This window comes from Schistocerca nitens, chromosome 7, assembly GCF_023898315.1.
Source record: "Schistocerca nitens isolate TAMUIC-IGC-003100 chromosome 7, iqSchNite1.1, whole genome shotgun sequence".
Lineage (NCBI taxonomy): Eukaryota > Metazoa > Arthropoda > Insecta > Orthoptera > Acrididae > Schistocerca > Schistocerca nitens.
In genome coordinates, this window is record NC_064620.1 from 189,558,863 (window position 1) to 189,582,958 (window position 24,096).

At 38.7% G+C, this 24,096-nt stretch overlaps 1 protein-coding gene across 1 annotated transcript in view; it reads right to left on the reverse strand.

Annotated features, from left to right (window-relative positions):
* Positions 1-22,302, reverse strand: part of LOC126194997 (uncharacterized) — a 147,015-nt gene extending 124,713 nt beyond the window's left edge. The window contains exons 1-2 of the mRNA XM_049933417.1: positions 21,937-22,302; positions 12,417-12,647 (exon numbers count right to left, since the gene is read on the reverse strand). Of these exons, the coding sequence (XP_049789374.1) occupies positions 12,417-12,647; positions 21,937-22,158 (453 nt within the window). The 5' untranslated portion in view covers positions 22,159-22,302. The remainder of the gene's footprint in view (positions 1-12,416; positions 12,648-21,936) is intronic.
* Positions 22,303-24,096: the final 1,794 nt, after the last annotated feature.

Here is a 24,096-nt window from a genome sequence, read left to right on the forward strand (position 1 = left end):
ATATGGTAGCACAAAAGGGGCAAGTGGTATCCAAGCCAAATTTCACACACTGCATAAGTAGATCATAATGATATATATCTCAAAATTTCAGCATGTTATAGCAAGACATTTGTGTACCATGGAAGTTGACAGATGTATTTGGTGATGTGGCCATTGTTCCACAACACAATTTTGTAAAAACGTATCGTAAACTGTTCTGCCTCTTCTTATCCTTTGCTACAACTGTTTAATCACTAAGCAACAACATATAGACAGATTAACACAACCTATCATTAACGTATACTGCACCTTAACTGCTAAAAACTAGTTGATTGTGCTACGAACAGAAGTTCTCCCACACTTTAGCTACTGTACTCTGTACACTGAGTGGCAAATTGTACTGTCTTCCTGACACTGTGGTAGGAACTGGAACTGTCATAATAATATGTTCAAAAGGAATCCAACACCTGTCTGCCAAATGTGGCCAATGAAATGATCTTGCTGGTCCTGCTGGTGCCATGAAGTTCACAAATACATCACCTTGTACTTCACAGCACTCAGCAACACATTCTAAGTACCATTTGTCGTCATAAACAGCAATAACCTAGCAACCTGGTTGTATGTTGCTGCTTATGCTTCTGAATCCTGAGTCAGACACACTGTGAAGACACATGTGCATGAACCTATAGTTATAACCAGACAGTCTGCTCATCTGCACATTGTCAGAGTCCGTTGGAGAGAAGTGATGATGGCTTCTTGTGCCTGCAACAGTTTTAACGTATTCTAGTCTGCTTTTTAGCAACTCTTCGACTGATTTCACCTCATCTATTGAAACATAGAATCAGTGTATGCCAGAGATATTTTTCTGTACCCAGGTAAACAATCGAAGAGGTGTTAGAATGTGACCTATAGGGTGCTGCAGACTACATCTACATCTACATGATTACTCTGCAATTCACATTTAAGTGCTTGGCAGAGGGTTCATCAACCACAATCATACTATCTCTTTACCATTCCACTTCCGAACAGCGTGCGGGAAAAACCGACACCTAAACCTTTCTGTTCGAGCTCTGATTTCTCTTATTTTATTTTGATGATCATTCCTACCTATGTAGGTTGGGCTCAACAAAATATTTTCGCATTAGGAAAAGAAAGTTGGTGACTGAAATTTCGTAAATAGATCTTGCGGCGACGAAAATGTCTTTGCTTTAATGACTTCCATCCCAACTCGCGTATCATCTACCACACTCCCTCCCCTGTTACGTGATAATACAAAACGAGCTGCCCTTTCTTGCACCCTTTCGATGTCCTCCGTCAATCCACAGAGGACGAACGAGTGTAGTGTAAGCTGTCTCGTTAGTGGACTTGTTGCATCTTCTAAGTGTCCTGCTGATGAAACACAACCTTTGGCTCGCCTTCCCCACAATATTATCTATGTGGTCTTTCCAACTGAAGTTGTTCGTAATTTTAACACCCACGTACTTAGTTGAATTGACAGCCTTGAGAATTGTACTATTTATCGAGTAATCAAATTCCAACGGATTTCTTTTGGAACTCATGTGGATCACCTCACACTTTTCGTTATTTAGCGTCAACTGCCAACTGCCACACCATGCAGCAATCTTTTCTAAATCACTTTGCAACTGATACTGGTCTTCGAATGGCCTTACTAGACGGTAAATTACAGCATCATCTGTGAACAACCTACGAGAACTGCTCAGATTGTCACCCAGGTCATTTATATAGATCAGGAACAGCAGAGGTCCCAGGACGCTTCCCTGGGGAACACCTGATATCATTTCACTTTTACTCGATGATTTGCTGTCTATTACTACGAACTGCGACATTCCTGACAGGAAATCACGAATCCAGTTGCACAACTGAGACGATACCCCATAGGCCCGCAGCTTGATTAGAAGTTGCTTGTGAGGAACAGTGTCAAAAGCTTTCCGGAAATCTAGAAATACGGAATCAACTTGAGATCCCCTGTCGATAGCGGCCATTACTTTGAACGAATAAAGAGCTAGCTGCGTTGCACAAGAACGATGTTTTCTGAAACCAGAAACCATGCTGAGTACGTATCAATAGATCGTTCCCTCCGAGGTGATTCATAATGTCTGAATACAGTATATGCTCCAAAACCCTACTGCAAACCAACGTCAATGGTGTAGGTCTGTAGTTCAATGGATTACTCCTACTACCCTTCTTAAACACTGGTGCGACCTGCGCAATTTTCTAATCTGTAGGTACAGATCTATCGGTGAACGAGCGGTTGTATATGATTGCTAAGTAGGGAGCTATTGTATCAGCGTAATCTGAAAGGAACCTAATTGGTATACAATCTGGACCTGAAGACTTGCCCGTATCAACCGATTTGAGTTGCTTCGCAACCCCTAATGTATCTACTTCTAAGAAACTCATTCTAGCAGCTCTTCGTGTTGCCATGCTCTTAATGGTAGCACCAATACCATCACATACATTTTTACCACATTGGGACAACAGTCGAGCAACTCTCCAGCCATTTGCGATTTACTATAGAAGTGAATCAGGCGATGTGTCTGTCATGAACCTGTGCATTTTTAGTGACTGTTTAATTCATGATGCCATTGCAGTTCATGCCCACATTCGCACTGTCATGGCATATGTGAAAAACAAGCTGCCTCACATACATTTTGCGAAATACTTCAGTGATGGGGCAGGTAACTGTAAAAATCTCAAAAATTCATGCATGCATTACCATGATTTTCAGATTCACGCAGAATTGATTTTTCTGCGACAAGTGATGGTAAAAATGTACGTGATGGTATTGGTGCTACCATTAAGTGCATGGCATCAAGAGCTAGTCTGCAGCACCCTACAGAAGGTCACATTCTAACACCTCTTCAATTATTTACATGGGTACAGAAAAAATATCTCTGGCATACAATCATTCTATGTTTCAATAGATAAGGTGAAATCAGTCAAAGAGTTGCTAAAAAGCAGACTAGAACACGTTAAAACTGTTGCAGGCACAAGGAGCCATCATCACTGCTGTCCAGCAGACTCTGACAATGTGCAGATGAGCAGACTGTCCGGTTATAACTATAGGTTCATGCACAACATGTGTCTTCACAGTGTGTCTGACTCAGGATTCAGAAGCATAAGCAGCAACGTACAACCAGGTTGCTATGTTATTGCTGTTTATGACAACAAATGGTACTTAGGATGTGTTGCAGAGTGCTGTGAAGTACAAGGTGATGTATTTGTGAACTTCATGGCACCAGCAGGACCAGCAAGATCATTTCATTGGCCATGTTTGGCAGACAGGTGTTGGATTCCTTTTGAACATATTCTTATGACAGTTCCAGTTCCTACCACAGTGTCAGGAAGACAGTACAATTTGCCACTCAATGTACAGAGTACAGTAGCTAAAGAGTGGGAGAACTTCTGTTCGTAGCACAATTGACTGGTTTTTCGCTGTTAAGGTGGAGTAAACATTAATTATAGGTTGTATTAATCTATCTATATGTCGATGCTTAGTGATTAAACAGTTGTGGGAGAAGATAAGAAGAGGCATAAGAGTTTACGATACGTTTTTACAAAATTGTGTTGTGGAACAATGGCCACATCACCAAATACATCTGTCAACTTCCATTGTACACAAATGTCTTGCAATAACATGCTGAAATTTTGAGATATATATCATTATGGTCTACTTATGCAGTGTGTGAAATTTGGCTTGGATACCACTTGACCCTTTTGTGCCACCACACTTAGAAAATCCATGTTTTTCAGGTAATTCTTCAAATTTTTGTATTTTCGTTTGCATGTAACTCAGTTTTTGTGACTGATATGGGCATGAGTTCTGTGTGTGTTTAGGTCACATTAAGCTTATCACAAAAAAAATTATACCCTTTCTGAGTGAATTATATTTGGTTTAGAGGGCACCTACAATATGTACCTTTTTAAATATTACTTTTTTTATGCACATTTTGGAATTTTTTATTTTCTCTCAGAAATATGTTTTTGGTGTTTTGATTCATGGAGTGTGTTCTCTTAATGGATGTTACTGGTTTGTAAAAATTTCACTGGACTGTGCAGAATAGTTCCAAAGTTATTAAGACCTGAAGTTGGGTCTGAAGGTAGATTGCCAGATGCGGGTTGCAATTTCCGGGTCACGCCACCTTCTTTCACAAGTCATAATTCTGGAACTAACTGGCAGGGGAAACTAATACTTTGTACACGAGTGTTCCACACATGGTAGAATTAGTGTACTCAATTTCAGTCAAATCTGAGACTATGAGCTGGAGCTCCTGGTTGAACTGACATGGAATGGCCCACCTGCAAGGGCTATTGGTAGTATACCATATACAGCCACTACCACTATCTCTTAAGGGCTGACTAAGCAGTATAGCATATAGCTCACACTTACAGTTTTTGTTCAATAGTTTTGTTTTTTAACAAACAGAACAGGTTTTAAATAATTGTTGCACTCTATCTCATGTTTGGAAAGTGAAATATAATCCAATTTTCTTTTCACACTTAATGAAACTGAAGTGACAACATGTAATTCGTATACCATATTAATTTGAGATTCTGGATTGCTTCAGTGAAACAGTGCATTGTTACACATCACATAATGGTCTACAAGTTTTGTGGAAAGAGCTTGTTGCATCTGTTGTTTCACACCATACCCCTCCTGAACTGCATCTTACAGTTTTGACATTTCCTCACACATATCAAGACAATATTTCTTATGGGCTGCATTTTACATTAAAAGAACTTTTTGTTATATCTTCTAATCCCTCAGGAAGGCTGGACAGAGCATCTGCTACCACGTTATTCTCTCCTTTACATGAATTATTCCAAAATCTTATTATTTCAGTAGTAGTGACCACGTCAACAACCAAACTTGCAAAAGCTTGCAGTTCGGTAACAAGCTTGGAGCCTGATGATTACAATTTACTTTCACATGATTTCCTGCAAGTTAATAATGAAATTTCTCAAAAGCCTTAACTACAGCGAGCACTTCCTACCATGTCCTTCAATGTGCACTCTCACCCTCAGATAAATTTCAACTGGCAAATCCTATAGTATAAACCATAGGATTGCTGTTTATATTTTCTACTTGGAATACAGATATACCCAGATCTTCACAGGAAGCATTGGTCAAAAGACAGAATTCAAACAACGTACAAGGGGGGTGTAACATATTAGATATTAATATTTTCCTCATCAAATTTAGAAGAGATTCACAATTTAATAGTTGATTTGGCAAAAGCAATTTGTAAAACAATGCCAGCCTCAGAAAAGCTTTAATTTTTTTTTCTCCAAGTACAAGGAGCGAAAAAAATTTTATCACTCTTATCTTCCCACTGTCCCGAAGCATGTCATGAAGTGTAATCAAACGTTTTACAAATTTTATCAGCTCACCCCCAAAATTAAATTTTTGTAAGTCTGCAATAACACCTCCCTCCAAAAATTTGCATAATACGTCCTCTATACAATCAATATGATCCTGCCCCGTTTTTGTTACTATTAACAAATTATCCACAAACATAGTTGCCCTATCAATCAACTCTGGTCCTAGTACAGAATCAATGGCTGCAGTAAACACACCTGAACTATGGTTCAAGCAGAAAGACAACACCTTTAACTGCTAATTTCTACATCCATAAATAAAATTAATATATCGTCCAAAAACCTCAGCTAGGGGAACCTGCAAGTAGGAGGCATGGAGATCCAGTTAAAAACTTAGCTCTGCTCTATATTCCCAGGCATAGTTAGGACAAGGATAATGATTCTATTTATAGCTCTGGCATCTAAACAAGCCCAGGTCTGTCTATTGACGTTGTCAAGTAATATCGTTGTAAAGCTCTGACGGTTTTTGGCGGGGAGGTGTTGTAAGCGTGGAGTTAAGTCATAAGCTGATATGTTTCTGATACAAGAATGGTTGTTGAATTGATTTATGTTATTTCAGGTCAATGTCTATTGCAAGCAGTTATTCAAAAAAGTTTATAAAAATAAAAAATTCAAAAACAGTGTGCAACATTTCATTCACAATAATACATATCACTAAACATGGCCCTGGGTAAATTCCCTTAAATGAAGGAAATATAATACCTCAAGAGATGTTGTGCCAATGAGAAACAATGAGTAAGCTGCAAAGAAGAGATCAATATAAGTAGAAAAAGACCGGTAAAAATTCTGAGATTGTTTTAGTAGAAGAAATTCCTAGCCACATCTCTTTTGCCTCTCGACGTATTGAGAATTTTTGGGCAAACCAGACTACTGTTCCAGTGAAATATGATGCTGAACTTTGTTAGCTGTTGCTAATTTTAAGCTAATACAAAAGAGAAGGTTAGAATACAGTTGTGTCAGCCGGGATTCATGATAAGAATATGTACCAAATGAATTAAATGTCACAGAAAGAATACTAACAGCAAAATGTTTTACACTGTAAAACATGAAACTAATAATATACTAATTACTGTTGATGAAAGCAACAAAGGACTGGGACAAGTGAAGATAAGAACAATTACAAATCTTTCAATAGTGTTGTGCTGCTACATAACTTTTTCTTTTGTTATTTTGTGTGTGAAAAATAACAGTGTATCATCATGATGATATCAGAGCCAAAATTAGAATCAGAGGTAGAGGAAGATGAATAAAGACATGGAAAAATTAGATAAAACAATTACACAAGAGGAAGAAATGGTTTGGTCACTCAGAAAAAGGAATTTTGGCATAGAAAATATGTTAGCAATAATGAACCAATTAATTACCGAGTAAAGAACAGTGTATCCAAGTACCATCTGTGAATATTGCAAAACTTGAGTAATCCATAGACAACATTTCAATCTTTGAACAGTCTATGGACAAGAAAGTTTTGACCCTTTAACAGGGCACGAGCAAAAAAATAAAAATGCTATTAGATAACATCAGTAATCTTGGGGTAATATTAATACTCTTAAATATTGAGTACAGTCGGTAGAAATGTAATTGGGGGAAGTAGAATCTAAACTGGTGAAATTAAGCAAATAAAGGCTAAATTAGTTACTGATACGGAGAAAAATACCCTACTGCTTTTTGCTTTTGAAAATGTTTATGCTGTGATGTAAAAAATATGAACAAAAATATAAAATCTTGCACTACTTATACCAAGTAGTTAATGATGATCAAGAGTGAAATTAATGAAGAAGTCAAAGTAGTTAGTGAGACTATAAACTCAAGCAAAATCGTACTATGTCAAATTTGGAAAATAGTATTTCTGTGCTGACTAAAAACTTGAAAAGTTAAACAGTGCCATAGTTAGTTCCAGTAAAAAAACTTTTCAGATAAGGGACACTTGTACATACTGACTTTTTGCAATATTGTACGGAAAAATTTGTAACCAATAACGGGATGAAAATCAAGTTTGTTAAAAATGTCTGAAAGAGGAGAACTGTCGTAGGCCAATCAAAATGGTTTGGTTTTATAAATAAGAGGCAACGGCCTTGCCGCAGTGGCTACACCGGTTCCCGTGAGATCACCGAAGTTAAGCGCTGTCGGGCGTGGCCGGCGCTTGGATGGGTCACCATCCCGCCGCCATGTGCTGTTGCCATTTTTCGGGGTGCACTCAGCCTCGTGATGCCAATTGAGGAGCTACTCGACCGATTAGTAGCGGCTTCGGTCAAAGAATACCGTCCTAACGGTCGGGAGTGCGGTGTGCTGACCACACGCCCCTCCTTATCCGCATCCTCCTCGGAAGATGACACGGCGGCCGGACGGTCCCGGAAGGGCCACTTGTGGCCTAAAGACGGAGCTTTTTTTTTTTTTTTTTTTTTTTTATAAATAAGCCGCATGCAGATTTTGAAAAAAATTTCTTGAGTTTGTTCTGATGAGAAACCAAACATGCTAGAATTAAAAGTAAAGTTCTGAATGGACCAGATTACGGAGAAAGATATGTGACATGAAACAGTTTCGCAAAAATCAAATGAAGGTTCAAATGGCTCTGAGAACTATGGGACTTAACTTCTGAGGTCATCAGTCCACTAGAACTTAGGACTACTTAAACCTAACTAACCTAAGGACATCACAAACATCCATGCCCGAGGCAGGATTCGAACCTGTGACCGTAGCGGTCGCGTGGTTCCAGACTGAATCAAATGAAGGAATTAACAATATAAGGAAAAGACAGATTGCTATTTACTGTAAAGATAACAAGTTAAATTACACACAGGCACAACAAAAAGACACTTACACAATTGCTTTCAGCCACAGCCTCCATTAGGAAAGGAAACACACATACATTCATTCATTCATTTCTACAAGCAAGCACACCTCACACACAATGATCGCCATCTCTGGATCCCATCCCTCCTTTCACAATGATGATTGTAAGTAGTTTGGGCTTTTCAGAAATTTTATTATTAACTTGCAGGAAACCATATGAAAGGAAATTGTAATCATCAGACTCCAAGCTTGTTACTGAATTGCAAGCTTTTGCAAGTTAAGTTGTTGAGGTGGTCACTACTCCTGAGTGAATAAGATTTTGGAATAAATCATGTAAAGGAGAGAATAATATGGTAGCAGATGCTCTGTCCAGCTTTCCTCAAGGATTAGAAGATATAACAAAAAGTTCTTTTAATGTAAAATGCAACCCATAAGAAATATTGTCTTGATATGTGTGAGAAAATGTCAAAATTGTAAGATGCAGTTCTGGAGGGGTATGGTGTGAAACAACAGATGCAACAAGCTCTTTCCACAAAACTTGTAGACCATTATGTGATTCATAACAATGCACTGTTTCACTGAAGCAATCCAGAATCTCAAATTAGTATGGTATACGAATTACATTCAGTGTCATTAAGTGTGGATAGAAAATTGGATTATATTGTCACTTTCCAGACATGAGATAGAGTGCAACACTTATTTAAAACCTGATCTGTTTGTTAAAGAATGTAACTATTGAACAAAAACTGTAAGTGTGAGCTTATGCTATACTGCCTAGTCAACCCTTAGAAACAGTGGTAGAGGCTGTTGGGCTGGGACCCATAGAGAGAAACTTTTATGGTTAGACCATTGACGAGGGATTACATGCTTTTCTGACTTGGTACAGAGAGACGGAGCAGGAGTCCATTGTGGTGGAGATGGTGTGGGAGTGGGTGAGGGAGGGTGTTAGATTGTTGTGGGATGGGCTGGGGGCAGGATGGGAGAAGGGATGCTACTTCCACTCTACGTGATAGTTGCAATCTGGTCTGAGCTGCTGGAAATGGCTGTCACAAGAGTGTGAGGTATTCTTGCTTGCATGAATGAGTGAATGACAGTGTGTGTGTGTGTGTGTGTGTGTGTGTGTGTGTGTGTGTAAACGTCTTTTTGTTGTACCTGTCTGCAACTTATCAAATTAACTTTACAGTAAGTAGCAGTCTATCTTTTCCTTATACTACTGATACTCCATCCTGGAGTTTCCATTGTTTAAATAATGCGAATTAGCAAACTTAAACACCATTTGAGGAACTGACACAAATAAATGTTTTAAAAAAGAAGTCTGGTAGCAGAAATGCAATAGGAAAAAATTCAATAGGGCTCAGTGTATGGACCAGATGACACCATGGATCAGCTTTTTAAACATGCAGAGAAGAAAATTGGCAGGCAGCATCACAATCATCAACTGAGGGGAGAGAACGAAAATTGGGAAAATGCTGACTAGGAGAAGAGAACACAACAACAACAATCCCAGGTTGACTTATCAGATTAATAAATGGACCAACAGCAGTAATGTCAAACTGAGTCTGGTGGAGCAATCAGCAGTTACACTCCTGGAAATTGAAATAAGAACACCGTGAATTCATTGTCCCAGGAAGGGGAAACTTTATTGACACATTCCTGGGGTCAGATACATCACATGATCACACTGACAGAACCACAGGCACATAGACACAGGCAACAGAGCATGCACAATGTCGGCACTAGTACAGTGTATATCCACCTTTCGCAGCAATGCAGGCTGCTATTCTCCCATGGAGACGATCGTAGAGATGCTGGATGTAGTCCTGTGGAACGGCTTGCCATGCCATTTCCACCTGGTGCCTCAGTTGGACCAGCGTTCGTGCTGGACGTGCAGACCGCGTGAGACGACGCTTCATCCAGTCCCAAACATGCTCAATGGGGGACAGATCCGGAGATCTTGCTGGCCAGGGTAGTTGACTTACACCTTCTAGAGCACGTTGGGTGGCACGGGATACATGCGGACGTGCATTGTCCTGTTGGAACAGCAAGTTCCCTTGCCGGTCTAGGAATGGTAGAACGATGGGTTCGATGACGGTTTGGATGTACCGTGCACTATTCAGTGTCCCCTCGACGATCACCAGTGGTGTACGGCCAGTGTAGGAGATCGCTCCCCACACCATGATGCCGGGTGTTGGCCCTGTGTGCCTCGGTCGTATGCAGTCCTGATTGTGGCGCTCACCTGCACGGCGCCAAACACGCATACGACCATCATTGGCACCAAGGCAGAAGCGACTCTCATCGCTGAAGACGACACGTCTCCATTCGTCCCTCCATTCACGCCTGTCGCGACACCACTGGAGGCGGGCTGCACGATGTTGGGGCGTGAGCGGAAGACGGCCTAATGGTGTGCGGGACCGTAGCCCAGCTTCATGGAGACGGTTGCGAATGGTCCTCGCCGATACCCCAGGAGCAACAGTGTCCCTAATTTGCTGGGAAGTGGCGGTGCGGTCCCCTACGGCACTGCGTAGGATCCTACGGCCTTGGCGTGCATCCGTGCGTCGCTGCGGTCCGGTCCCAGGTCGACGGGCACGTGCACCTTCCGCCGACCACTGGCGACAACATCGATGTACTGTGGAGACCTCACGCCCCACGTGTTGAGCAATTCGGCGGTACGTCCACCCGGCCTTCCGCATGCCCACTATACGCCCTCGCTCAAAGTCCGTCAACTGCACATACGGTTCACGTCCACGCTGTCGCGGCATGCTACCAGTGTTAAAGACTGCGATGGAGCTCCGTATGCCACGGCAAACTGGCTGACACCGACGGCGGCGGTGCACAAATGCTGCGCAGCTAGCGCCATTCGACGGCCAACACCGCGGTTCCTGGTGTGTCCGCTGTGCCGTGCGTGTGATCATTGCTTGTACAGCCCTCTCGCAGTGTCCGGAGCAAGTATGGTGGGTCTGACACACCGGTGTCAATGTGTTCTTTTTTCCATTTCCAGGAGTGTATTTTAAAATGTGTACTACAATTAGCAGTTATTTTAAAATGTGTACTATCACATCAATTTTTATTTTTATTACTATATTATTACTGTTATTGTTTTACTGTTCTTGTATCTGACTTATCACTCACCTTCTTGCTTCCCAGTACAATGTTGTTTAATAATCGGAATTGCAATCACTTGATTTTGTACACTTATAAATGTTCTTTGTTCACAGTTGAACCAATCTTGTGAAACAGAAAACATACTTGAGATGACAGGTGGAGATCTTCTGTAGGTGGGTGGCTAAACAGTCATGTCCAGTAGTCTAGCGGAATATGGCTATTGCTTCTCTTCCTGGTTCGTTAGGTACTACTGAGCCATCCATGAGGTTTTACCAGAATTTCCATTAGATGAAATTTCAATTGATCTTTCAATTCTTCTTGAAATATGTTAGTAAAAGTGCATTTCAACGTGAAATGCAACATGTTACTTTTTCCAGTCTGTTTAATTTTTGTGCCATTTTGGGTAGAAAACACCCATGATGCTAGAGGTAGTTGTACGGGGCAAAAACTTAAGGGAAGACAGACACTGGAACACGTCCACTACATAATTGAGGATGTTGGGTGCAAGTGCTACCTGAGATGAAGAGGTTGGACAAGAGAGGAACTTGCGATTTGTGACAAATTGTATCAATCCAATCAGATAGGGGGTTGGGGGGGAGGGGGGGGGACAAGGGACTCTTGTTGGGTCTCATAAACTACACAGTGAGATTGTTCAAAATATTCATTGTTAAAAAATGTCAAGGAGAGTGTATACTGTAACACCACTGCTATGTCATCACCAAACCTGTTGTCAATGATATGTAGGAAGTCCATCAAAAGTATTTTTGTAAAAAGCAGACAAGATTAAAACTAACCAATAAGTCTGTTGGTGAAATCAGCAAAATTTCATAGGTGAAGCAGACACTAGTCTACAATACGCCTGAGTGAAGACATTTAGTTAATCACCAAATGATAGGTGGCTGCACAAACATCACTCAGGTCCTGAAGACATGCCTTCTTTGTGAACATTAGGTGATCTGTACAATCAAAAAAAGTGTGCCTTTACGACCTACTGTGAGTAACACTGGTGCAGTAACTTCTTATTTGAACTATACTTTGTGTCTTCATCACTACTCCTATACACCTGCACGTGGCCAGAATATTGCCAAAGGAAATTACTGACACCTAGCAGTTCTGTCAAACTTTTAAATATATGGTGTTACCTTGCAGCAGTTTGACAATGCCGTTGCCACTTCATGGAATTTCTTATTCATATAAGAAAGACAACCTGTCTCTCGAGCTAAAGTTTGACCATACGCATTTCCATTTATTAGGGAAGAAATCAAGTTCACAGCATAAATCAATGTTTGAAAGTTTTCATGTTGTATGTTACTGAGAATTGTGTAAATCCTTCTGAAGATCTTTCTATTTGTTAGCACAACCTGATTTCCAACCTGAAAAAAAAAGAAAAAAATGTCGAATAAAAATTCTCACATACAAGATTATTATTTATAAAAAGTTACTGTGCTGAAAAGACCAACCTCCAAGGTCATTTGTTAATAAGTTATAAGAAAAAAATAAAGAGACATATGAAATGTGTGGAAAATTTCTGTATGTAAACTACAAGCACATTAAATAGTTCTACACATACTAGCCCACGATAAACAGTTCTTGGCTAAGGAAATTTATGATTTAAGTGGGAAAAAAAGTGTATCTTCTGACTGTGAGACATTGCTTTATGCAGCATGCACAAACGGGATCAAAGGACCGGGACTGGGGAGGGGTGTGGAAGGTGGGGGTCATTTTACTTCATTAAGCATTTAAAAGTCACCAGATTTCTGGTGATACTGCAAATGATATTATAGGAGCACAACTACCTGCCTGGATAGCCATGCATGTTAAAGTGCTGCTTCCAGGATGGGGACATACAATGGCCAGGTTTGAATCCACCAGACGGATTGACAACGAGGGTCAGCTTGCTGGCCAGCCTGTATGTAGGTTTTAGCAATTTTCTACATCCCACTAGGCGAATACTGTGCTGGTATTCAAGTCCTGCTACAGTTGGGTCATTCGCAAACATTTCGAAAACTGTCATTCACTTTTACGTGATTCACATTACATGCAGACAGATGGGGAGCACTTATTCCATCTTGGGGGTGGGTGGGAAGGGGGGGCAAAGTAATGGGCTGACGACAGGTACAACATCCAGCTACCCTGTAAATTAACCACACCAAGTTTGTTAATAACTGTGACAACAATCTGCCAATGTGAGACAAAGGCACAAGAAAGAGAAGAAGATGTAGTAGTACAGCTCATCACTTGTAAAGGAAGAGGTAGATATAAAAAGAAAAAAGGGAAACAGAGGATAGGATGATGGTGTGGATCACAGATTGTTGAATTGTGAAAAACTGGCTGTGAAAAAAAGAGAACTGTTAAATTTCAGAGAGAGCTAAAGGTACTGACAGTGAACTTGGTAGAAAAGGTGGACAGACAGGAAAAGGATCCACTTACAGGAGGCAGACTAATGAGGAACAGTCTTTTCCAAGAAAATACAAGGGGTGATAATTTACTGTATGAATTTTTAATAGAGCCTGGTTATAAGTGGTAACAGACAGATATTATAAAAAGGATAAATGATTGTAAGTACTAATAATCGAGGTACATTTACTGGGCACATAACAGACAAAGGCAGATTGTTTCTAATTATCACACAGCAAACGTGAGGGTTATGTACAACAGCACAATCTGGATCTAGGCAGAAGGGAGAGGGGAGGGGGCACCTCATGTCAGTTTCATGGTAAATGTTGAAATAATTTTGAGATTTCACTAGTGATTCTGGGTACACTTGCTGCTTATCAGTAGCCTATATATGATACGTTCCACCTTTCTTCAAAGCTTGGCCTGTCTATGGCAGGGCAGGATTTGATTTAGGTTTGAAAAGAATTTTATTTCTGTGGTGGGATGGGTAGTGGTACATCCATTATCTTGTATTAGTAACTAGCCAAGATGTCAAATGACTGGGTAAGTACAGAAAAAGGTTTTAACACTATGTGGTAAGAACTGAAGCACGTAAGGCATAGTGAAGCTAAGCCTGTATGATGTCACCAACACATCTTCAGCTCCTGTGTTACAGACTAAGTGTCCCGTAGTTACATACTATTTCTATGTGCACTCAATCTTTTGTTTTGGAATTATTTTTTGGGGAACAGGTATACAAGTGCAGAAAATAAATACACAATTTGCAAACTACAGAAAAGAGACACATGAACTAAATTAAACACAATGATAGGTCTCATTATAAACATATGCGACGAGAATTCTAACTGCATTATTTGAGTACATCTACAAATCCATTACACACACAAACCTTCTGTCTTCCACAGACAAGTCAGGGATGATGACAGAGTTGGCACAATGGGAGGCATACAGAATATAATGGAGATGCAAGGTATCAAGGTTCTGATACAGGTTTTAAAGGAGTGTACAGCAATGGTGAGATACATGCCAAATACATTATCTTCCAGCCATGTTGTAAGAAATATATAAAGCCTCGAGAAACGAGACATGGCACGTAAGTTAATAAATGCTAGCAATATATATTAACTTCTGAGTGTTGAATTAAGATCACATCTATATAATTATTTTAGTGTTTACCGTAATAATATGTGCTTGGTGTGTCATATTGCCGGAAAAACAACCGAAATAAAGACTAAGGACATAGAAAAACGCTATAAAGACATTGCCTGCATAGCAACCACATCCTACAACAGTGATATGAACGTATTTCTCGATTCCGGTTATTGCTACTGTGAAAAGCGAGCTAACAAAGGAATAAGATGTGTAAAATGTAAAACAATATTTCATTTTCAATGTGCAAATGCGACTTCAAAATGGAAAATATTGTTATGTGCAAAATGTTATCAAAATGAATTGAATAGTAAACTTAAAAAGGACTGTAAAAACAAAATTATTATGGCATTAATAGAAGAAATACATACATTAAAATACAAATGTGATGAACTTTCGTATATGATAACAGAAAATCTTAGTACAACTCGCACTGATAAAAGACTAGATCCTAGCACCCAAGTTTCAAGTGATGAAATTTCGTCTCATTGTAAAAGATGCAAGAAAAATGTGAATTATTTTATTTATTCGTTCGGCATGTACAAGGCAAATATTACAGTGTCATTGCAATCCACCAGGAAATTACAACACTACACAATGCTACTTATAGTTTTGAGCCAATCTTTGGCTAGGTCAGGCAAGTAATGTATGTCCTTCAGTTCGCCACTGTATCCTACCACTTCACACACCAGTAGGTGGTCCATTGTCTGGATTTCACCACATTCACACACGGGACTCTCCGCAAGTCCCCACTTATTCATTAGATGTTTGCATCTTCCCATGCTTGTTCTAAGGCGATTTAAGGCAACCCAGAGCTTCCGAGGGAGATCAGAACCATTTATCTTCTTGCTGGGGTCATCGATAAGCTTTTGGTTCTTGTGTGTCCCTTTGCGCCATGATTCCCCCCAGGCTAGCTTTGGGTCGAAGTCCTGTAATTCCCTGCCAATCTTCCAAAAGGGGGACCTAGATTTTAGCCTGTTGATGGGTGATAAGTCTTGGTGTATAGGGAGTTCTGGATTGTGTACGATCTTCCTGTATATTCTTGAGGTCGCCATGGAGCGCCTTATATCAGGGGGCTCTATGTTGGCAAGGACTGGGAGCCAGTCACATGGGGTAGTCCTAAGTGTGCCTGAGATAATTCTCATCGTCTCTTTCAATTGGGTGTCTACTTTATTTACATGCGCACTTTTCGCCCAGACTGGTGAACAATATTCAGCCACGCTGTACACGAGGGCTAATGCTGACGTCCTTAGTGTATTAGCTCCACACCCCCATGATGTTCCGGCCAGTTTAGACATAATGGCATTTCGAGATTTTAATTTCTATTTGGTGTCTTCCAGATGGGAGCTAAACTTTAGTGTACAGTCTAATTTTACTCCCAGATATTTGGGCTTATCTTCATGACTGATATGCCGGTCATTCAGGGAAAGCTGTAGTTTTCTGCTTGAAGCTCTGTTATTAAGGTGCATTATGGTACTGGTCGTTTTATTGGGGTTGGGATGCAAATGGCACTTAAGATAGTAGGTGTTCAGCGCTTCAAGGTCCGCATTCAATGTTTTTTTCAAGATCTTCGAAATTTTTGCTTTGGTATGTGATGGCCAGATCATCCGCATACGCAAATTTATGCGACCTGGTGCTCGGCATTACAGATATGTATAAATTAAAAAGGGGCGGCGCCAGGGCTGACCCCTGTGGCAGGCCATTGTTTATGACCATGCTTTTGCTGCTCTTTCCAAGGAGATAGACCTTGATCTTCCTGCCTGTCAGCATATTTTTTAGTAATGTGTACGTCTGATTGCATTTGATAATTCGAGTAAGCTTGAGCAGTAGTCCTTCGGTCCAGACAGTGTCATAGGCTGATGTAAGATCTATTAATACCAAGCCCGTTTTCAGCTTGTTCTGATAGCCTTTCTCTATATATGTTGTAAGGGACAAAACTTGTTCACAGCAGTTCCTTCCCACACGGAACCCTGCTTGATTGTCCGGGAGGTTCGCCTCAATGTATGGTGCTAGTCTGGCCAGTAATATTCTCTCAAATAGTTTGTAAGAGGTACAAAGCAGTGAGATCGGTCTATAGTTCTTTGGATTATCTCCATTCTTCCCTGGTTTCAGTACCGCTATTACCTTAGCTTCTTCCCATAACTTCGGGAGTGCGCCTGATTTAATGCATTCCGTGAAGAGTTTGGCCATCCATTTCCTCCCAATGGGTCCCAGCTCCCTCAGAAATTCTGGGAGGATTTCGTTGGGTCCGGCTGCTTTCCCTGTTTTCATTAGTGTTAGGGCCTGGGTAATCTCCTCAATGTCTACTGCTTTGACAATATCTAGATTAAATCTAGAAAAATGTGAAAAGTGGTGTGAAGTGCAACGAATGCTGTCTACTATTTCACTTTAGATGTGGAAACGTTGATCCATCCCTTACAAAAGACATGAAATTGTTGACAAACTGGAAATGTGAGGAATGTAGGACAAGATCTAATGCTATAAGCCAACAGGAAGTTTACCACAGAGAATTTACAACAACAATGGACATGCTAAATAACTAACCACCGTCCCAGTCCACAGGGCAAACACATTTTCAGAAAAGCAGCACAGGGTGGATTATGCCTCGACCACCTCGTAAGGTAACAAACAACACAAAAGTGAATAGTTATCTTAATCTTTGTACAATCCCTGAACATGAGAATAGATACTCAGCTCTAACTCATGTAAACAATGACAGTGATCATCAAGTGACAGTCCAAAGAAGACATACCCCAAACAAAACTGCGATAAAACAATCTCATCAAACGAACACAAAGGTACTACGAAAAAATAAACACTATAATAACCTGAAAGTTTTCTCAGGCAGTTTTGGAAGAGGGTTAGCTATAAAACTGAAAACAGATGATGCAGCAGGAAGGTTCAAAATTCTGGGACTAGTAAAACCAAATGCAAGATTAAGCCAAGTTGTTGACAGTGTTTAAGAAGAATGCAAGAGTCTATCATCAAAGGACTATGCAGTAATTATAGGAGGTGCAAATGATGTGTATCACAATGAAACAGTTGCAGCAACAAAAGCGCTGTAAGAGTCACTGGGTAAACTAACACATACCAATGTAATAGTGGCTAAAATCCCTCACCGCTATGATCTAATAGAACAATCATGTCTGAACAATGAAATTAAAAAAGCAAATAACCTCTATGATTCAGTATGTAAACATTTCAAAAATGCAAAAGTGATTGACATGAACGATATTTCAGACTGTTGCCACACCACAATTGTGCCCCTTAGCAAACCTTGTCACTGTAACAGAGCTTGTCATACAAGCCATGGTCAGCATCTAAATGGCATAGGAAAGTCACTTCTAAGCAAAAAAATACTTGGGATTGTAAGAGAAAAATTAAGCTCTGCTAATAAAACAGTTCATAGGCTTCAGTTCAAAGATATGGTACAGGGAAACTCCCAGTAGTGACCAAATTTAACACAAGTTGGATTTAGTCACAACAGTTTGCAAGGGGCAGTAAAGATAATGCAACATAAAAAGCAACAAGTATTCCTCCCAGTAACAAAAACTATTTAATGTTATTCCATGTTAATGTACAATCCCTAAGACATAAGGTTAATGAGTTACAGTACTTGGCAGACAAAATTAACTATAGCATACTGTGTATTAATGAGCACTGGTTGCATGACGCAGAAATAGATCTGTGTGTACCTTATGGCTACATATTAGCCACAAAATACTGTAGAACAAATATTGCACATGGTGGAGTGGCAATCTACATCAAAGAAAACTTAAATCTGCAGCATTCAGTGATAGACCTACAAAAACATTGCATTGAAGGTGTATTTGAAGTAGCAGCCATAGTACTGCATACCCAAAAAATTATCATTGCTTCTGTGTACCGTACACCAGCCTCTGATGAGGAAGTTCCTATAGATTAACTAAATTCACTAATCAAATTATTCAATAAACACAAAAATCACAAAATTTTTATTGCAGGTGACTTCAATATAGATATAAGGGGAAGTAGAAAAAAATGTAAAAACATGGTTAACAGCCTAAGGCCCTAAACTGCTACTGTATAAATGAAAAACCTACTAGATTAGAAGCATGCCTTGACAATGTAATTAGTAATGTAAATCAGGATCAACTAAAGCATGATATGATTAAGTTAGAGTTATCTGATCATGACAGGATATGGGTCAGAATAGGCAGTATGAACCCAGAGAGGCCGGCCGGGGTGGCCAAGCGGTTAAAGGCGCTACAGTCTGGAACCGCGCGACCGCTGCGGTCACAGGTTCGAATCTTGCCTCGGGCATGGATGTGTGTGATGTCATTAGGTTAGTTAGGTTTAAGTAGTTCTAAGTTCTAGGGGACTGATGACCATAGAAGTTAAGTCCCATAGTTCTCAGAGCCATTTTGAACCCAGAGAGAACTAAACAGTTAGTCACTTTCAGAATACTAAAAGAGAGCAATATTGTACAATTGAAACATGAACTGAAGGTGGTAGATTGGCCAAATACACTACACAATATAAAAAGTCTTGATGAATGTTTCTCTATGTTTTTATATATCATTAAAAATGCAGTAGTCACTGTCCACTTATCACAAAAAGATGCACCCCTAACAACAGAAAAAAACCTCAGCATTCTAACAAGTGGTACACTCCAGAGCTCAAGCAAATGAGGACACTGCTACTTATGCAAAAAATAATAGTGATAAAATGAGGAAGCCAGGAAACACTATGTGACCCTTAAGAAGTTGTACAAATATGAAATAAAATCAGCTAAATGTAAAGTAAATGATGAATCTATTGCAGGCTCAAAAAATGCCTGTCAAGCAGCTTGGTATATAATAAAAAGTGAAACCAATATGAGCAAACAGGAAGCCACAGTGCCTATAGATTGCAACATCCTTAACGAGTATTTTACAAATTGTGCCAGCTCTCATTCTCCTCCTTCTTCTTCTTCTTTTGGTAAAAATAATTCTGATAATATTTCAGCTGCTGTAACCCTTCTTAAACAACAAGGACTAGCAACCAAGAAATTCTCTTGGCCAAAAATCACCTCCGGCCACATTACCAAATCTATAAAGAAACTTGAAAACTCAAAAACAGAGGACTATTATGGGCTTAGTAACAGTATTGTTAAACACATAGCCACTGCAATGTTAATGTCACTAACATATCTGACGAATCACATACTTGAAGAAGGAGTACTCCCTGAATGTCTGAAAATGACAGTTACACTCCCAATCTATAAGAAAGGTGACAGAAAAATGCCAAACAATTATAGACCTATATCAATAGTTCCCATTATATCAAAAGTAATAGAGAACTGCATGCATATCCAAATTTACAATTAGGCTATTTTGAAAGTAATAAATTATTGAGTAAGAACCAGTTTGGCTTTCGATCTGAACTATCGACAACCAAAGCAGCTGAATGCCTCCTTAGTGATATATGAAGGATATGAAAACAAGAAACTCATTTGTGGTACACTGTTAGATTTAACAAAAGCCTTCGACTCAGTCACACATGAAATAATGATAAAAAAGCTAGAACATTATGGTATTGTAGATAAATCATTACAATTTTTTCAATCATACTTAAGCAATAGGGTACAATTAGTAAAAACAAACTATCAAAAGTCAACACCCATGAAAGTAAAGAGAGGAATTCCACAAGGCTCAGTGCTTGGCCCTTTCCTGTTCATTGTTTACATCAATGACTTCTCAAATTATATGCCATGCAACAATGTACTGTACGCTGTTGATATGACACTAATAATAGATGGACAAAATCTGCAAGATATCATAGGATACAGCAAAGTAGTAACTTAAATGAGCAGTGACTGGTGCAGAGCCAACCTTATATCAATAAACAAATTGAAAACTGAAGAAATTTACTTCACCCTGAAACTAATTGAACAAAATACAAAAAATGTCAAGTTACTAGGTTTACATATAGATCAAAAAATTACATGGGACAGACACACAAATTATCTATGTGGCAAACTTGCTCAAACCCTCTTTCTATTACACAAGCTAAGACGCGTTATCAGTAAAAATCTGCTACTCTCCACATACTTTGCTTTTTTCATTCACAACTGCAATATGGGGTACTTCTTTGGGGTAACTCAGTGGGTACCATCTTCAAGTGGCAGAAGAAAGCAGTCAGGTGCATTTTAGGACTAGCACGAAGACAAAGTTGCAAAAATCATTTTAAAGAACTAAAGATAATGACACTACCTGGTACATACATTTATAATTGTTTAATATATGCTAAAGAGAATGTAAAGAATTTTAACTTAAGATCTGAAGTGCATGTTCATAATACTCGAAATAATAGCAACATAGACCTGCCATACTCATGGCTGAGGTTAACACAAAAGAGCCATAAACACCTTGGCTTGAAATTTAATAACAAACTCCCAAAAGCTGTGAGTGAACTACTGATGAATAACTTTAAGCACACAATAGAAGTGCGGCTCTAGTGTACGCCATATTACTCACTTGATGAGTTTCTAAACAGTGACACAAAAGAGATATGCTACATGAAACAAAAAACTGGCATATGAATTATACCTATATGTTTGTGACAGTAATGTACCAAAAAAGACTTTTTACATGGATACGTAAGATGTACCATAAATATATCTTGATACTATTGTATATTTTACTGTTATGATGTATTATTATTATTATATTGTGAATGAATAATTGTTGTATTATCAATATTACTTTAGTATGCGTATCTGCTTGTCCTGCACAGGCACAATTATGTACAATAATAATTATTGTAATTTTAAAAAAATGTATTGAACATACTGACAATACCTACCAATTGTATGAAAAACATATTGAACGGCAAATAAAGATTCTATTCTATTTTACAACGGACTGTAGATTGATAAAACTATATATCACTTAAACACACACACACACACACACACAAACACACACAGCGAAACATTTCTGTATCATATTTAAAAGTGGTTTTCTGCATAAAAATGCAAATACAGATTTTCGCAACGTACAAGAGCATTGACATAAAATACTAGTAATACCAATGTTCAACAAGACAGTGTATCTTCGTCAATAGTGATCTAATACCAAGTTCATACATATTTACATGAGAATTGGCCGCATTTCCAAGGACTCTTAAAACCTGGTTCAAAGTATTCCAGTCGCTGCTATTCAAAAATTTTGCAATTCGTTCACCACCATCTAAATGAAAGAAACATTCTTTCATTTTTGAATCTGAACCTAAGGCTAAAGCTAAACATTTCAGGTCTTCAACACTGTCTCCTTGTGTTGTTTCAATATTATTAAGCATTATCTGTATTTCTCTCATATTTGCTGTGGTTCCAGATCCAATTTATCGGCCATAATACACGAATCACGCGGTTATCACTTCCTTATTAATATTCGCTGCTTTATTCTTTCGCCTTAATAATTCACCAAGTTGTAAACTTAAATTTCGCGGACATTCAGAGCTTTCCAGTCTCTACACCCAGTGCCCTCTATACATAACTTTCTCTAGAAGGATTTTGTCACAGCCGCCTTTAACCCAAGCGGAGTCATGAGAAGACATGGGTTAGCCCAGGGGTGTACAGACTTCCCATCATCCATGACTGCTAACGCATTAAAGTGAAAAAAAAAAAAGGAAAAGAGGCAGGGGTTCGCATGCTTTGCTACATAAATATATGTATTACGTGAATTTTATACTTCCCTTATATTATCATTAACCGATGATTGTTAAGCAAATGCGTACAGTTTCACAGAAATACATGAAATTGTTACTTCCGTCACAAAAAGTTCAACGCACTAATGAGTAAGATGACGAAACACAATGAGTAAGGTATCTACTGTTTAAATCAGATTACATTGGATTAGATTAATTATTCATTTCATAGACCCACAAAAGAGGAGATCCTCCAGAGCGTGGAACATGTCTGATAAATGCATTACAAAATGTAATTAGAAAAACTCGAGTTTCATTAATTTTAACGATCCTCAGTCAATAAACAGTAAAATTATGTACGTGAATTAACATTGAGCTTCTAATATTTACAAGTTTAATACTTACATCTGCTTTCATTAAATCCATCAGTCACACAGTAGCCACTTACTTGGCTATTACAACCAAGTATTGTCAAAAATTTAAGTAAATTATTCGTTTCAATTATCCTCAGTTAAGAAAAGTCAGGTTATGTACAAGATTTAAAATTAAACTTCCACTATTTACAGACTTAAGACTTACATCTGCTTTTCATACATCCATCATTCCCACAGTAGGTAGTTACCTGGCTGTTACAACCAAGTATTATCAAAAATAAAAAGTGTAATAAATTTTCATTAAAATGATCTACTGCAATTGTTGAGAAAATTCATAGATGGAATAGAAGGAGTTGGCCATCAAAAATTCTTTTAAATTATGTTTAAATTGTACCTTGTCTGAAACTAAACTCTTAATTGTTGCTGGTAACTTATTGAAAATATGAGTTGCTGAAAACTGGACTCCTTTCTGGGCAAGAGTAAGTGATTTTAAATCTTTATGTATATTGTTCTTATTCCTAGTACTGAAACGGTGTACTAAGCAGTTAGTTGGAAAAAGATATGTATTATTTACAACAAACTTCATGAAGGAATAAATACACTGAGTAGCTGTGGTTAGTATGCCCAATTCTTTGAATAGGTTTCGTCATGATGTTCTTGGATTTACACTACACATTACTCTTATTATATACTTTTGTACTCTAAAAATTTTTTCTCGGTTTGTGGAGTTACCACAAAATATGATACCATATGACATAATGGAGTGAAAATAAGCAAAATATCCCAGTAAATGCCAGTAAATACACGAACCACTGCCGACTAATCATCGTTACCTGCAGAGCCACATTCAACTCTTGTTGCCGCAACACATTGTTGGCGCAAGTTCAAAAGTCACTTTCTGTGAGGCAAGTTATTACTATTATCATTATTATTATTATTATTAATGGTGCTGGTAGTAGGAGTAGTATTCATTGTTGTTGTTATTGTTGCTTTTATTCATCCAGAGCAATATACAGTGTAAGAATTTCGTCAGGAAATACACAGCATACACATTCAAGCACGTACAGAACCTTACACAATGCTAGGGTGCAATATCACGTTCAAAACTGCATATACAACTCTGATTCATTACGAAAAATATATGAAAAGTTATTTTATATGGAATACTTATTCGATATTTAGATGTTAATAAAATTTGAGTTCTAACACTTTTGTTCCTAATATTCATTTGCGT